The sequence below is a fragment of the Danio rerio genome, chromosome 12, assembly GCF_052040795.2.
Source record: "Danio rerio strain M-AB ecotype USA chromosome 12, GRCz13ab, whole genome shotgun sequence".
Classification (NCBI taxonomy): Eukaryota; Metazoa; Chordata; class Actinopteri; order Cypriniformes; family Danionidae; genus Danio; species Danio rerio.
The window spans coordinates 17,857,878-17,873,751 of record NC_141032.1 but is presented as its reverse complement, the minus strand read 5'-3'; the positions used below and the strand labels follow the sequence as shown (position 1 = coordinate 17,873,751).

Genomic DNA, 15,874 nt, shown 5'->3' with positions numbered 1-15,874 from the left:
TTTCAGGGAGCTGCTATTGTTTTACAGCCCTCAGGTCTACTATGCTTAATTAATTCTGGACAATTGACTATCCTTAGAATTTCAAAATTAAATGAAGGGGTAGATCTCGTGTGTGGTACCTAAACTATAGAACGGCCTTCCTAGGACAATTTGGGAGGCAATCAGACTTTTTCAGTTTTAAAACTACATACTCATAAAAGATAAACACATAATTTTTGAAATCCAAATCCTCTAAGAATTGTTGGGCTGCATTAATTTAGGCAACCTGAGCTGGGCACACTTCCTAAAAAGATATTGTAGTTTGAATGGCATATATACTTATACTGTAGTTTGAATGGCATATATACATATATTAATATGTTTCTCCTTATCTTGAGGTCTACATAATCTTGGATCCATCCAGTATCCTAAGCAAAAGATGTCATGGTCAATGACACTGGTCATGGATGAGTGGAGAGCATCAGACTAATTACTGCCAAGACCCCAGTGATCTGCATTGATCCCCTGGGTTAGCTTAAATATGCACTTGTAACCAATAGACCTACATCTTCTCCATGATGGGCAGCCATCATTCTCAAGCCTCAGGCATCTACACTTGTTATCATTTAAATTAAATCAAAACTTTTCATCAATGTTGTCCGAAAACCAAATTGTGTTCTTTCAAAATTCATGCAAACATGTCAGCCTGTTATTAGTCAATGTAGCTATTAATGAAATATCATCATTAATGGCTTTTGGTGATCATCAGACGTGACTGCTTGACATTAGGTACAAATTGACCTGTCACAGGTGTCTGTAATTAAGACTTTTAAGTGCTTAAAGCTGCGGTCATACTATTGTTTGTGTGAGCAATATTCTGTCGTACGGTGCTTAAACAAGATTATTAGACATTAAAAAAGCGAGTGATTGCTCCATGTTTTAAATTTCTGTCCAGAGAGGTCATGTTCTGATCCTGGATTGGTCTCACGCAGTCATGTGATGCAATTTCGCAGGTCAGAGTTCACCAAGCTAAAACTTTGTACCACAGCAACTTGCGAAACTTGACGCATGACCCTGCGTATGAATGGAAGTCTATGGGGAGCAAAGCCCAGTGTGACCGCAGCTTTGTTTGAGGTCAGAAATCATAAAAATGCCAAATTTAGTTAGACTGCAGGATTCTGACCTCAATGGGGCCATTGGGGTGCTGAAAGCAGGCACGACTCAGAGGGCAGTTACAGAGGCAGTGGGAACATCTCAAAAGCCGCGTTTCCACTATCGTGCCCAAAGCGAGCGAGCCAGGGCGAGCCAAGGCCAGTCGCGTTTCCACTGTCACTTCCAGGGCCTAATCGGGCCAAAGTGGGGCTTTCTCAGGGCCAGCGGCCGGCCTTTTTCAAATAAATTACTAAGGGAAAGAAAACATATAGCTGCTCAGTTTAAGATAGGCTATTCCATAAAACTCCTTACAGGATAGGTCTTTTTGCTTATGATTGCCCTTATGTTTCCTTTTTAAATGTAGGCTGTTGCATAAAAAGTTTTAATTTTATATTTCCTTGCTGCGTCCTCCTCAATGTTTCAATAGCGCATAACAATCTTTAAATCATATTAAAGACACAGCAGCCAGTAAAGGTTGTCGAGTTTTTGTCAAGTGTAAAAGGCGTGTTTTTGTGTAACACGTGCGCATTGTGAGACCTATGTGTGTGTTGGGACGGACGAAAGAGCACTCGCTTGACAGCTCTGTTAATGCCTCGACTGGCTTTTTTCTTTTTAAATTTATTTTGGAGATAATACAAACTATGAATACAACAGAAAGACATATAACTTTTACAAATGTGTCCACTTTTGGCAGCTCAAAACAATAGTGTCATATCTCGATAAAATAGCCTATCTGTATTGAATTAATTAAAAAAATTACAAATATCGGATATAATAAAATCACAATAAATAAATAAACCAATATAAAACAAACACAAGCTAGCTAGAACAATGTAGGTATATGCAGTACATACTGTAAATGAAACCGTTTTAAGCCATATATAACTTTCATTTTACAAAGGCCTCTCTGAAAAAAAAAGATTTTAGTTTTTTCTAAAAACAATAAACAATAATTGACTTGGTAAAATTAAAAATGAAATTTTAAATGTAGAGCTTTATTAGTGAATAGCTGCTGAGCGCAGCAAATATGGCGATATTTTATTAGGCTACTTGCTCTTATGTGTTAAAACACTTTACACGACGTCTATCAAAACAAGGATGTTATAAAATATACTTCATACCAAGTTATCACCAGAGAATTTCTGCGGTTTTATATTAAGGATGGGTGCGCTCACTGTGCTGGGTCCCTCCGGTAGTGGCGAGATCTAATAGTTGATGCACAATGCCAACAGTCGGTCGGTGAGTAAACAAATATAATGAATGGAAACAGGCCTGTGTGTATAGACATATACAGTAACTTGACATGATTTCGGCCTCACTGCTTAACATCCCGCGTCGATTGGCCCAGCCCGGCCAGATTAAAGCCCTGGCTCACACTGGCCTGACAGTGGAAATGTGGCTAATGTGTCTTTTCAGGGCTTGGAACAGGTTCAGAAGGTGTGGTAGTATAAGTACAATACATGGTTGAGGCAGACAACAGGTAACAACACCAAATCAAGACCGATACCTGACCCTTCATGCCCGAAAAAATCGTTTATGTCTGCAGTCAGTCTGCAAAATGATCTTCAGAATGCAACAGGGGTGTGCGCATATTTGTGAATACAAACAAACAAATAAATAATAGTCAATTCTGTTAGTTTATTCTGAGCCAACATTAAATCCTAAAAATTTTATATAGCTAAATTAGTTAGAGGCTAGTGTTACCCCAGATTGTCACCAGGTTAAAGCAAAATTAATGCACATAAAAGTATGGAGGATAAAGAAGGACATCTGGGACCTGATGATTTCTGCCAATCACTGACATAGCAAGTTATATCAAAGTGGATAAATCTACTTTTAGTTATGCATGAGCAAGCACTGAGCTATCTACTTCAAGAATATTGCTTTGTGATTATATAATACCTGTTTTTGCCTTCCGGTTGAGACCCTTCCTACTGTTTGTGATTTTCTGCTGCCTGCCTTTTGGACTGTTTATTCAGATTTCAGACATTGATTGTTTGCTGCTAGCCCTGACCCTTAGCCTGTTGTTTGCTTAGCCTGTTTGCTGCTAGCCCTGACCCTTAGCCTTAGCCTGCTTTTTGACTACAATCTTGCTTATCCTGCTTCATTGTGTATGCCCACTCCTGACCCCTGTTTGACTATGAGCTTAATAGAAGCCTGCAAAATGGATCGAAATCCTTGTAATGAGGCGTTACACATAGAGTGACAGCAGATAAATAGATTCACCACAGTTCGACAAATATTACAGCAACAACATAATGTACTTTTGAGGCTTTTTTATGCAAGAATGTAGTTGTTTAGATTGCAACTATGCAGTTCATCGATAAAGATAATGCCTATTTTAAATAATAATAATTCCAGTGTGTCAGCAGCCATCAGCCCGTCATACTGAGTAGAGCAAAGATGGTTGCGCCACAAGATGGCAGTGGAGACTGCATATTAAGTCATTTGGGTGAAAAACTCAGTGTTTTCTTTTCGTATTTTAAACTACAGCTGTTTAATTAATAACAAAACAGATAAGTAAAAATATAAGTCAATCTTACTCTTTTGTATGTTGTGGTGCTGTATTTATACCATAATAATCTGTGAATGTTGGCTTTGCTTTGGGTTTGTCATGGTTAATTATTGTGATCTCTCAATTGCAAACAGAGAAATAATGGAAAATCTCTGTAGACTAATGGCATTCATTAATTCATTTATTCATTCATTTTCATTTTGGCTTAGTCCCTTTATTAATCTGGGGTCGCCACAGCAGAATGAACCGCCAACTTATCCAGCACATGTTTTATGCAGCGGATGCCCTTTCAGCTGCAACCCATCACTGGGAAACACTCACATACTCTCATTCACACACATACAGTACGGACAATTTTTTAGCATACCCATTTCACCTGAAAAACATGTCTTTGGACTTGTGGGGCTGATTGACATTTCATGCCAATCAGCCTTATAATCTTAAAATGTGAGCAAAATAATTTGTTTTAGTCATAACTTTAGATATTACGCTAAAGAATAGTTCAAATACTAGTTCAGACGTCAGCTGCAGAAGTGAATGAATGGCAGAAAAAAGTAGTTCTTCGTAAAAAAGGATTTTTGGTAACACTTTATAATATCTTCACACTATGAATCATTCATTAAGCATTAGTATCCACCGAATTCATCATCTGTTAAGCATTAACTCTACATTAAAAAACGTTAGTAAGCAGTTTATGACTGCAGCTACAAATGCTGTATTCTTGACTTATAACCACATTTATAATGTGCTTAATAATTGTACTTTCATAATTTGTGACTGGTTGATTTTTTTTTTTGCATTATTTACAAACCATTTGCATTTAAGAGTATTTGGTGAGTTTTAAGACCATTCAGAATGGGTTAGTAGTAAATGAAATTAACATTTATATATCTTATTATTCAGGCATATAGTAATGGTTACTGTGTTTAAAATGCTTTATTAACTCAACTTCATGCAGTTTTGTGACCTACTCTAAAGTTAGGAGTAGTAATGCTTATAAATCCTTTATAAATGACAATTAAAGGCTTGGTATCAAATGAACAATTATCTTTGCAATCTTATCTAAAAGTTAAAAATACTGTAAAGTTTAAACATTGCTCAAAAATAGGAGTGTCAAAATATAACACAAAACTGGATAAAACAACAATGTAATAGTTTAACAATATAGTAGTATGCAATGTGTAAACTGCACACTGATTTTATATAAGATTGCAAAAATGTATTTGATCCAGTTTCTTTTGTGGATTTTGAAATGAATAGAAATGATTAAAGTAGTGAATAACTGAGCCTTTAATTGCAATTTATAAAGGATTTATAAAGCAAGGATAGTCCTCACTTTAGATTAGGTCACAAAACTGGATGAAGTTGAGTTAATAAAGCATTTATTAACATATAAATGATTAGTAAATGCCTAAATAATAAGAATTATAAATGTTATATTTCAATAGTTTAATAATCATTTACTAACTCTAATAAATGATTAAAAAACAACCAACTATTCTTAAATAACTGGTTTGTAAATAATGGAATTCATGAAAATACAATTATTAAGCACATAGTAAATGTGCTCATAAGTCAAGAATATAGCTTTTGTAGCTGTAGTTATAAACTGAGACTCTCCGTGTTTGAATTTCTTTATATGCACGATTATGTCGTCAAATCTTTGTATACCTTAGTGTTATGGCCATATATTGTCACTTGTGGGACACTAAGGCACTCGGCCTGTGTTTCTGCCATCAAAAAAAAAAAAAAAAAAAAAAAAAAAAAAAAAAAAAAAAAAAAATATATATATATATATATATATATATATATATATATATATATATATATATATATATATATATATATATATTTACAACTCTTGTTTTGGTGCTGAAGTATATAGCGGACTTGTTTTAAAGCACTTCGACCCAAGGGTTATTTGTTTTTCCTTATTTCTTTAAATAATGTAGCCTAGTTGTTTTTTTAATGATTAATTAAGGAATTATAATGGTTTTTTTTTCATTGTTTATCTTTATTTACCAGTAGCAGAGTTTTTACAGCTAATGTATAGGCTATTTCTGTCCCTTTGTGTCACCTGGCGGCGTAGTCGGAAAACTGTGTTCATACCTATATATATATATATATACTGCAAAATACTGGTAAAAAGATACCAACATTTGTATTAAAGTAGTCCACGATAATCAGGTAAACTAAAATATTTGAGGGTTTCATGATTGCTTAGAAAAATAGCACCTGCAAGCAAGTTTTTGTTTTGTTTCAAGTCCAAATATCTAATCATTGTTAAATCAAGCAGCATTTTCGAGAAAAGTAAAACATGTTGTCTTGTTTTCAGAAATAGTAAGTCCAAATTAAGTCAGTTTTTCCTTAAAATAAATAAAATAATCTGCCAATGTGTTAAGCTAAAAAATCTTGTTTTCGTTTTGAAATAAGGTTAACTTATTTTGCTTATCCCATTGATTATTTTGCTTTTTTACAGGTCTAGAATGCTTCTAGATTTAAGTATTTTTAGATATTTGGATGAGAAACAAGACAAAAACTCAAATTAAGAAAAGTATTTTTTGCAGCATATAAGATCAAGTCTCTGCATGTGCTACATCAGTGTGGTTTTGTAGGCACAGAGTGGATGTGCTTGACTGGCTTTCCTGCAGAATAGGCCTGTCTGTTGAAAATATATGGCACATAATGTAAAAACAAAAATTCACACAATGATGACCACTAACTGCTGAGCTGCGTAAGTCTTATATTATGTCAGATAACTGTTAATATCAACTTCCCGATAATTAAACATATTTAAAACATTCCTGTTAATACTTTTTGGCAGTTGTTTACAGCTATCAAAATCAGAATTTGTATTTACAAAATACAATTTATTTGCATTCTAAAGACATTGGAAAATGTTTCTTTGTACTTTTGTCAATTAAATAAAGGTTTAAAAAAATCATATTTAACCGCATTTTATAATTGACACATTTTTTTTCAAAATATTTTCTTTAAAGAAAGAAATTTTGTCAAACTGGTTTGAAACATGAGCAAATGATGACAGGACTACTTTTTATGTCAAACTATACTTTCGGTAAAGTTTCAGGATCATGAACTAGCATACATCTAAATAAAAAGCATCTCCACACTGCTGTCGAAAAAAAAAATCTTTCTTGCTTTATTACAGTGCATATTTAATTATTTATTGTTCGTACCTCCTCAAAGCAATTGTGGTCCATCCATTCTTGTCTGTATCGGTCAATTCCATCTGAACACCTGAGGGATTATTCACATATACATTCAGTTGGTGATAAAAAAACAATAATAGACATACATGAATTCTGCAAAAATGCATCACAGACATGTAGATCTAAGACTGCTACCTTTGTAGTGTGTTGCACCACCCACAGCCTGATGTGATATTTGACTGGAGACATTGCTTGCAGGTAGTGTGCTGAAGGCAGGCTAAAGGCAAGGCAAGTTTATTTATATAGCACATTTCATATACAATGGCAATTCAAAGTGCTTTACATAAACAAGAATAAAAGAAACAAGTAAAATAAAAATGAAAACAAATAATAAAAATGCGTAAAAACAAAACAAAACATAAAAACAGGTAAAATGTGATATAAAAGAATGAAGTAGAAGAGAAAAACAAAGACAGATATATCATCATAAAATAAATATAATATCTGATATCATATGAAATTAGTTTAGTTCATTATTATTTCATTTTAATTTATTGTTTTAGAGGAGAGAAAGAAGTTATTTTCTTACTCACTAGGCAATGGCGTGAACTCAAATGCTGAGTTATTGACGATCTTTGTTGTGTCAATTTCCACCCGATGGTATTCATAGATTGTCTTTTGTTTAGCATCTGTTGATGATATAATTATAAACTGTTTATCAAAATGATAACAAATAGGTTTCCATCCTAATTTTAAGTAACATTTGTAATATCCCATATGAAGGGGTATACCTCCGGGAAAATGGCAAAATAAACATTGAAAGTTGTTGCCTCAGGGTGTGCAGACAAAGCACAGTTCAATCTTAGAAGGTAATTTATCTGAATAATTTGGCGAAAGACTTAAAGATTATACATTTTTTGTTACACATCAAATAATTTGTTAGATAAATTTGTCTTGATTGCAGTTCATTTGTATATGTAGGTCTTATTAAATGAAACAATGGCTATGTTTACATGCACCTAACATATTTCTAAAGATGCTATTGGCTTGAATTTTTCAATGGATGTTGCAAACAGCTAAGGAAATCCATATATGCAAAGAAAACTAAATTAATTAGATTACATATGAAGCTATATGTAATAAAATAAAATGACACAGGGAAAAGGTATTGAACATGAAAAAGGAAGCTGTAGAAAGGCAGTGAAAGCCCAGACAGAAGCTGAAATCTCCAAGTGGTTATTCAGTTATCCTCTGCTCTTCTTCACTGTAAATTAATATTCGCTGCACCTCAGTTCAACATTTACATTAGTAGGATGATGAAGATGCAACCAGAGTGGACATTTTAGCAAAACAATATTTAAAAAAACAGAGAAACTGTCAAAAGCCAGGGAAACTCTCAAATGGTTTCAGAAAAAGAGAATACAGCTGTAGAATGACCCAGCCAATCACATGACTTTAATCCAAGAGAGAATACAAAATAAAGCTCAGATTTGATAGACGAGACCCATCAAGATTCTTTACATACTGTTGAAGTCTGTACAAAAAATGACACCTGACTGATGCATGTGACTTCATTCTTCATATGAGAGGCATCTTTAAGCTGCCATCATCAAAAATCTTTTTCTATAATTATTAATTACATTTCAATAATACTTTCTCCTTGTGTCATTCAATTGTTATTACACTTAACTAATTCATTATTTGTTAAGCATTAAGAAATGATATATTATATATTAATAAACATTACTAAACATTTTACAACTACAGCTACTATTTGTAATAATGCTTATACTGTCTTGACTCATAAATACATGTATAATGTGATTTATTGCATTTTCAATTTTGTTGATTAACTTTTTTTTACTACATTACGTATTGCATTAATTAATAAACAGTTATTTTAAAGTAGTTGGTCATTTTTAAGATATTTCAGGACAAGTAAGGAAATTAGTAAAACTATTTAAATTAACATTTATATCTTATTATTCAGGCATACAGTTATAGTTGCTTTGTATGTTAATAAAGGGTTTAATTACAGAACTTTATCAATATTAATTTTTGTGAGGACTATTTATGCTTTGTAAATATTATTTAAATGACAATAAAAGGCTAAATTAAGATTTTTCATTACAACATCTGATAATGATTTGTTATGGAAAATATTTACTTCTATGGGTAACCATATGAGCTGACTTTTGAATTCATGAATTCAGATTGAGCTCAGATTGATCAAACTCTGACAATGTGGTTACATTAATATTTTAAATATGATTGAACCGTCATTACGGTTACGAACAGATTATTTGGGTGCATGTAAACATAGTCAATAGGGCTTCTTTGAGTGCATATTTTTTGTCCACATTTTATGTGCGCCTCCAATATCTGATATCCCAAAAGGTGCATAAAATGTGTAGTTAGAAACATAGCTAGTAAAACATCCCCTGTAGATTGCATTCATTACTAATGCCATACTGACCTGAAGACTGTGGAGAAGACAGAAGGGCAATAAAGGCATCAGAAAGTCCTACTTTTACTGGATGCTCTGTCGAGTTGATTTTCTCCACAGGCAAAGGAACCTATTTAGTAAAGCCAAATATTAAAATTAAACAATAACAAAGTCATGTTTGTTCTACTTTGTAAATTTGATATGCAATATATACATTTTTCATAGAAATGGTTTGTGGTCATTTTATTTTCTGCTGCTTTGGTGACAACAACTGAGTGGAAGTGAAATTTGAAAAAGTAATAGCCCATTTGTTTACTTTAAATATTGGTTATCTGAGCCAAGTGAAACTGCTGAGGCTGACTTACATCTTTGTAGTTGAAGACAATGGTCCCATTACGACAGAGGACAGTCTGGAAAGTGAAAGCTCCTTCAGTCTCTCGATCCTTTAGCCTTACTTTATCCCACTGCACCACAAATGTATCACCTAGGGTACCAATGTCAGTTTAAATTGCAATTGAACACTACATGCAGTTTTATAAATCACTAAATCTAGTGTAGTCGACTTTCTAATTCCTAAAATATACAGAGGTAGGACAATGAAACTAAAATGCCTGGTTTAAGACCAGAATAATCAATTAGTATGAAGTAGGGCCTTCTTTTGGAACCAGTACAACATCGAGTCTTCTTGGGAGTAATAGTTACAACTCCTGCACAGGGGCCAGATGGATTATGAACCATTCTACTTGCAGAATAGTGGAAAAGTCACTACATGATGCTGGTGAAGGAAAATGTTTCCTAACTCCTTCAAAACACCCCAAAGTGGTTATATAATATTTAGTTCAGGTGACTGTGCAGGCTATGGGAAATTTTATGTTCACTTTCATTTTCATCAAACCACTCTGCCACCAGATTTGGTGTGTATATTGGTGCATTATCATCCAGATACACTGCACTGCCAGTTGTTCTCCAGAATGGTTTGGTAGTCCTTGGTAGTAACACATTCATCTAGTATTGGTTCTAGGGAATGCAATAATATTGCAGCCCAAACCATCACTGATCCATCCCAATGCTTCACTCTGGGCATGCAACAGTCTGGGTTGTAGGCTTCTTTGGGGCTCCTCCACAGCGCAACTCTATTGGATGTGGAAAAGATAGTGAAGGTGGACTCTTCAGAGAACAATACATGTTTTACATTGTCCGCAGCCCAAGATTTTTGTTGCTGGCACCATTGAAACCGCAATTTTTAGCCAGAGTGACCAAAAGGTTTGGCTGTAGCAGCCCGGCCATGTATATAGCTACTGTGGAGCTATTGACAAACAGTTTTGGCTGAAGCAGGAGAGTCGAGGTGCACATTTAATACTGCAGTAAGTTTGGCAGATGTTGTTTATGTTTTTTGGATAAAAAATCTGGGTTAGCACCTGGACATATCTTTTAGACAGCTTACTGTTGCGTCCACACTTACTCCTGTTGGATGTGGTTTGTGGTTTGTCTTTCTTGGTGGTATGCTGACATTACCCAGAATACTGGGGCTTAATACTTAAAAAAAAAAAAAAAAAAAAAAAAAAAAGCTTTTCTTGGTCACAGATGCACCATCAAGATGCGCACCAACAATTTGTCCTCTTTTAAACTCTGATATGTCACCCATAATGTTGTGTGCATTGTCCTTGCCATTGTGACTGCCATTGCCACATCCAGATGGATGCGAATTGCAAATTGGCATCCTTAATTTCATCCCCTATTTAATCGCTCTTGTCTCCTTGTCTTTTGTCAGACCATCTTTGTGTGTTGTCTAAGTAACTCGCTCGAGATCCGCCCACTAAGTACGGGCATTCGTCACGCCACAAGTCTGCCACCACGTGGTCAACCTCATGAACTGTTCTGCCAGCCTGGTCTGATCCTGTCTTCATGAGCATTAAATATTGAACTTTTCATTTGCCCTTTTCCTCAGATTGAGGTGTTTTTGGTTCTTCTGAAGAAAGTTTCAGCCGCATTATTGAATCAGTGATTTCTCCTTACATCATGTGCTTAGTCATTCTGAATGATCTTTAAAACCACCAGCTACTCCTAAATAACTGGTTTGTAAATTGTGCCTGGTTTGTAAATACTTAATTGAGTAATAAAAATCAATCATTAAGAAAGTATGAAAGTACAACCATTAAGCATATTATAAATGTGCTTAAAAGTAATATAAGAATGGGTTTTACTCAGACTTAGGTCCCATTCACACTAATGCATTTTAGTTTTAAATCACCATTTTAAAATGAACTGGTGTTTCATCTAGCCTTTTTGAAAAGGTCTCTGTCCACACTATACCGCTGAAAACGTACATCACGTGACCATACATACACTCCTGTATGTGCTGAAATTTGCTAGAAGCCATAAGTCACAACATCAGGGGCCTCATGTACGAAGACTTGTGTGGAAATCTTACTAAAACATTGCGTACGCACAAAGCTGTAAATGTGCGTACGCAGAAAAAAATTCAGATGTATGAAACACTGCGTACGCCGAATCTCACGCATATTCTTTTGTACATCTGAATGAACGTGAAACTGAGCGCAACATGCACGAGCACAAAACCCCTCCCTGCCTCCTCCCCCGTATGAATATGCTAATGACTATGCTAATGGCAAAACCCAACGAAAAAGCAATGGCAAAAGCAAGCAAAAAGAGAAACTTTGAACAGAATGTGAATTGGAGGTGCTGCTTTCGGAGGTAGACCGGAGAAAAGCGGTGTTATTTGCAAGTTTGTTCTCCGGAATTAACAACAAAAGAAAAAAATAGAGTGGGAGAGTTTAGCTGATGCGGTTAACACAGTTGGGTCTGAACATCGCACTGAGTGCATTAAAAAAAAAGAGATAGTGTGGTTTATATCTGTAAAATGTTGCAGGACGCTTAGCAGATTCAGTGGCGCTACTCGTTAGACGCATGTGATCATGAATTGATACGTTCGAGTATGAACTCGGCTCGAATCCAGCGTCTGATGAACTCTTTCTTGTTTTTTCCCCGCTACATATCAGATTTTGCCAACTATTTATCAAGAGAAAGACAAGTAGGAATCATCATTAAGTTCATATCAATAAGCATCATATTTTATTTGCACATTTATTAAATGGAAATGTTTCTGATTCACGCATGCAAATTCATCTTCAGATAGTGTCTTTATAGCAATGTGCGTGCAGTAGATTGCTCAGATTACATTGGGAAAACAGGTGACTGCTGCAAATTGTGCTTTAATGTTTAGCTGGTCAACTGTATGGTATGGAAACCTTATATACCTGCTGAACCCGTCTTATACAGCTGCCATTGCAAGGCTCAGACACTTTGTAGAGAAATTTAACACAACTGCCTCTAGGAGTCCCCAATGGAAATAAAACAGACACGCACAAAAAATGTGCGTACGCCTGCCAGAAAGCTGCCGTGAAGCTGCGCACATTCCCACGTTCAGTTCATTGTTAGTAAATCCAAACGTGAGCGATTCTGAGCGTGAAACCTGGCGTACGCAAAGTTTTTGTGCGTACGCAGCGTTGATACATGAGGCCCCAGGACAAATTTTACTATTTGTTTCAGTATTTTAAGAGCTAAGTCCTGCTCATCAGGATTTCTTCTGCTTGGATTTGTAATAAAAAAGGTGGTCCTGAAAGCCAGCTTTGTCATGTAGCATGATCTGCAGGGCTTTTCTCATTGATCAGGGTGTGTAGACTTTCTGATATAAGACACCATGTTTGCCACACAAACATATAATCTCTTGGAAGTGTTGTAAATACACTAAAGACAACACATACACATTAAACAAACCCCTTCTATTTCAGGACTGACTGCACTATAGATTTTTGTTTTCTTTTAGTATCTATCCACAGGTCCACATACAGAGGTTGGACAATGAAACTGAAACTCTTGCTAATTTGATGTTGGAGGTTTCATGGCTAAATTTGACCAGCCTCATGGACAGTCTTCATTAATTCCACCAGTAAGAGCAGAGTGTGAAGGTTTAATTAACAGAGTAATAGCAGTTTTGCTTAAAATATGGCAATGCACACAACATTATGGTGATTTATCAGAGTTTAAAAGAGGACAAATTGTTGTTGTGCATCTTACTGTTGCATCTGTGACTGTGATGAAGACAGAAAATCTTTGTTATGTATCTAGAGCCACGGTATCCAGGGTAAAATGTCAGCATACCATCAAGTTCGAATCACATCCAAGGGGAGTTACTGTAAAGCACTGTAAGTGTAAACTGTGCACTAGGAACGTGGCATTAAGTGCCTCCTCTGTCATCACATAAGAGTCAGTCTTAGACCGTAGACCAGACCTCCTAGACTAAAATCTGCTCTTGCCTTCTTTAAAAAAAATAAAAAATAAAATAAATCTAGATAGATAAATCTATCTTAAAGTGATAGTTCACCCAAAAATGTACATTGACTCACTATTTACTCTCCCTCAAGTGGATCCAAACATTTATGAGTTTCTTTTTTTTTCTGTTAAACACAAAATATGATATTGTGAAGAAAGCTGAAAGCCTGTAACCATTGACCTCCATAGTTTAGTTTTTCCTAATATGAAAGTTTCTCAGATCAATTTTAAATTATCATTGTATAATAAAAAAAATAACTGATGTGACTATTTTTAATATGCCAGACCAAAAATAAAATTTTAAAATATTGATTTTAACATGCAAACAACATACAAAACCTATCTTCATGCACCTGCAGTTTCCAACAGCATAGAAAAAATAAATAAATTGGCCTGCCCTAAATATTTTTCACTTAAAATTACAAATTAAGATTATTTAAAAAAAAACATGACTGAATCGTTTTTAAGAACAAGCATAGGCTGTTTTTATCCAATCATTTTTTTTCTGTCTAATAAAAAAGTAGGCAACCTCAAATTTATTGCTCTTATTGCTCCAGAGAAAATAATTAATGCTCTGCTGTAATTCTTGCATTATATAGGTTATTTTATAAATGGATCTTTTATAAACACTTTTAATAACTGTAATTCTTTATAAGAGAACCCTCAGACTTGAGAACTTGAGTTGCTCTGCCAAAGCAGTACTGCAACTGTCTTCAGTTCCTGATTGTTCTTGGGACATTTTCCCTTTAGTTTTTTCTTTAACAAGTGAAATGCATGCTCAATCGGATTCAGGTCAAGTGGCTAACTTGGCCATTGCATAACATTCCACTTTTTTCCCTTCAACATTTCTTTGGTTGCTTTTGCAGTGTGCTTTGGGTCATTGTCCCTCTGCTCTGTGAAGCACCATAAGATGAGTTCTAAAGCATTTGGCTTAGCATGAGCAGAAAATATTGCCTGAAACACTTCAGAATTCATCCTGCTGCTTTTGTCAGCAATTACAGCATCAATAAATACGAGAGAACCAGTTCCATTAACAGCCATACATGGCCACGCCAAGTCACTACTACCACAATGCTTTAGTGCTGATCATAAGTTCCCTTTTTTTCTATACTCTTCTCTTCCCATCCCACTGTTACACGTTGATCTTAATTTCATCTGTCCATAGGATGTTTTTCCAGCACTGTGAAGACTTTTTTTAGGACTCTAATCTGGCCTTTCTGTTTTTGAGTTAACATCTTGTGGTGAACCCTCTGTATTTTCTCTGGTGAAGTTTTCTCTTAATTGTTGACATTGACAAACATACACCTAACTTCTGGTGAGTGTTCTTGATCTGGATAACTGCTGCAAAGGGTGTTTTCTTCACCAGGGAAAAAATTCTTTGGTTGTCTACCACAGATGTTTCTATGAATTTCCAGGAGCCTCATGTACGAAGACTTGCGTTGAATTCATACTAAAACATTGCGTACGAACAAATTCAAGAGTTCACACTTAGCTGATGATTGGTAATAAGCTAGTTTGGCATGCTGTCCCGGGAGAGAGCCCCGAGCTCATGAGAGCCCGGGGCTCCCTCCCGTTGCAGGGCGAGAGGGGAGTTTGAGCTCGGGTAGATCTCGAGAACCCCCCTCCCTCCTGCTGCGTGAGGGTTGCTAAGGTGATGCGTTGCTGACAGAATTGAATCAAATTTGGTGCTTATTTGGATTAGTCAATTTACTTAAGAGTCATGTTTTTGGGAGTGTGGGAGGAAACCGGAGGACCCGGGGAAAACCCACGCAAGCACGGGGAGAACATGAACTCCACACGAAAGTGCTGACCGTTTGGGTAGATGCCCGAACCGGAGGCATTTTGCTGTGAGGCTGCAGTGCTAGCCACTGGGCCGCCGTGCTGCCCTGTAGACAAAGGAGGAGGCGAAGGGGTGGAAGTGGGGATTCTTCAAGACGAAGATGACTAAAGGTAAGGTGTTTGGTTATTTATACTTGGTTAGGAGTAGTCTGATTGGTGGTTCGTACATTAGCTTGACTCGGGGCCAGCCGTGTCAATCATAAGCATGTGATCCTCTCAAAATTAGTTTATGAATAAACTTCACTTCACGAAGCCAATTTACATAGCCTATGCAAATTCATCTTTAGATGGCACCTTTATAGCAATGTGCGTGCATTAGATCGCTCTGATTACATTGGGAAAACTGGCAATAGCAGCAAAGTACGCTTTAATGTTTGGCTGATCAACTGCAGGGTATGGAAATCTTATATACCTGCTAGA

General features: G+C 35.7%; 2 protein-coding genes across 3 annotated transcripts in view; one reads left to right on the top strand and one right to left on the bottom strand.

The window, feature by feature from the left end:
* Positions 1–15,874, bottom strand: part of plxdc1 (plexin domain containing 1) — a 133,685-nt gene that overhangs the window by 45,732 nt on the left and 72,079 nt on the right. For both annotated transcript variants that reach the window (NM_001442325.1, NM_001146306.2), the window contains 5 exon segments: positions 6,844–6,904; positions 7,012–7,093; positions 7,410–7,505; positions 9,293–9,392; positions 9,628–9,746. In NM_001442325.1, the coding sequence (NP_001429254.1) occupies positions 6,844–6,904; positions 7,012–7,093; positions 7,410–7,505; positions 9,293–9,392; positions 9,628–9,746 (458 nt within the window).
* The window catches only part of LOC147841344 (uncharacterized), a 221,416-nt gene continuing 220,272 nt past the window's right edge, over positions 14,731–15,874 (top strand). The window contains exon 1 of the mRNA XM_087276020.1: positions 14,731–15,012. The gene's annotated coding sequence lies outside the window, so the exon portion shown is untranslated. The remainder of the gene's footprint in view (positions 15,013–15,874) is intronic.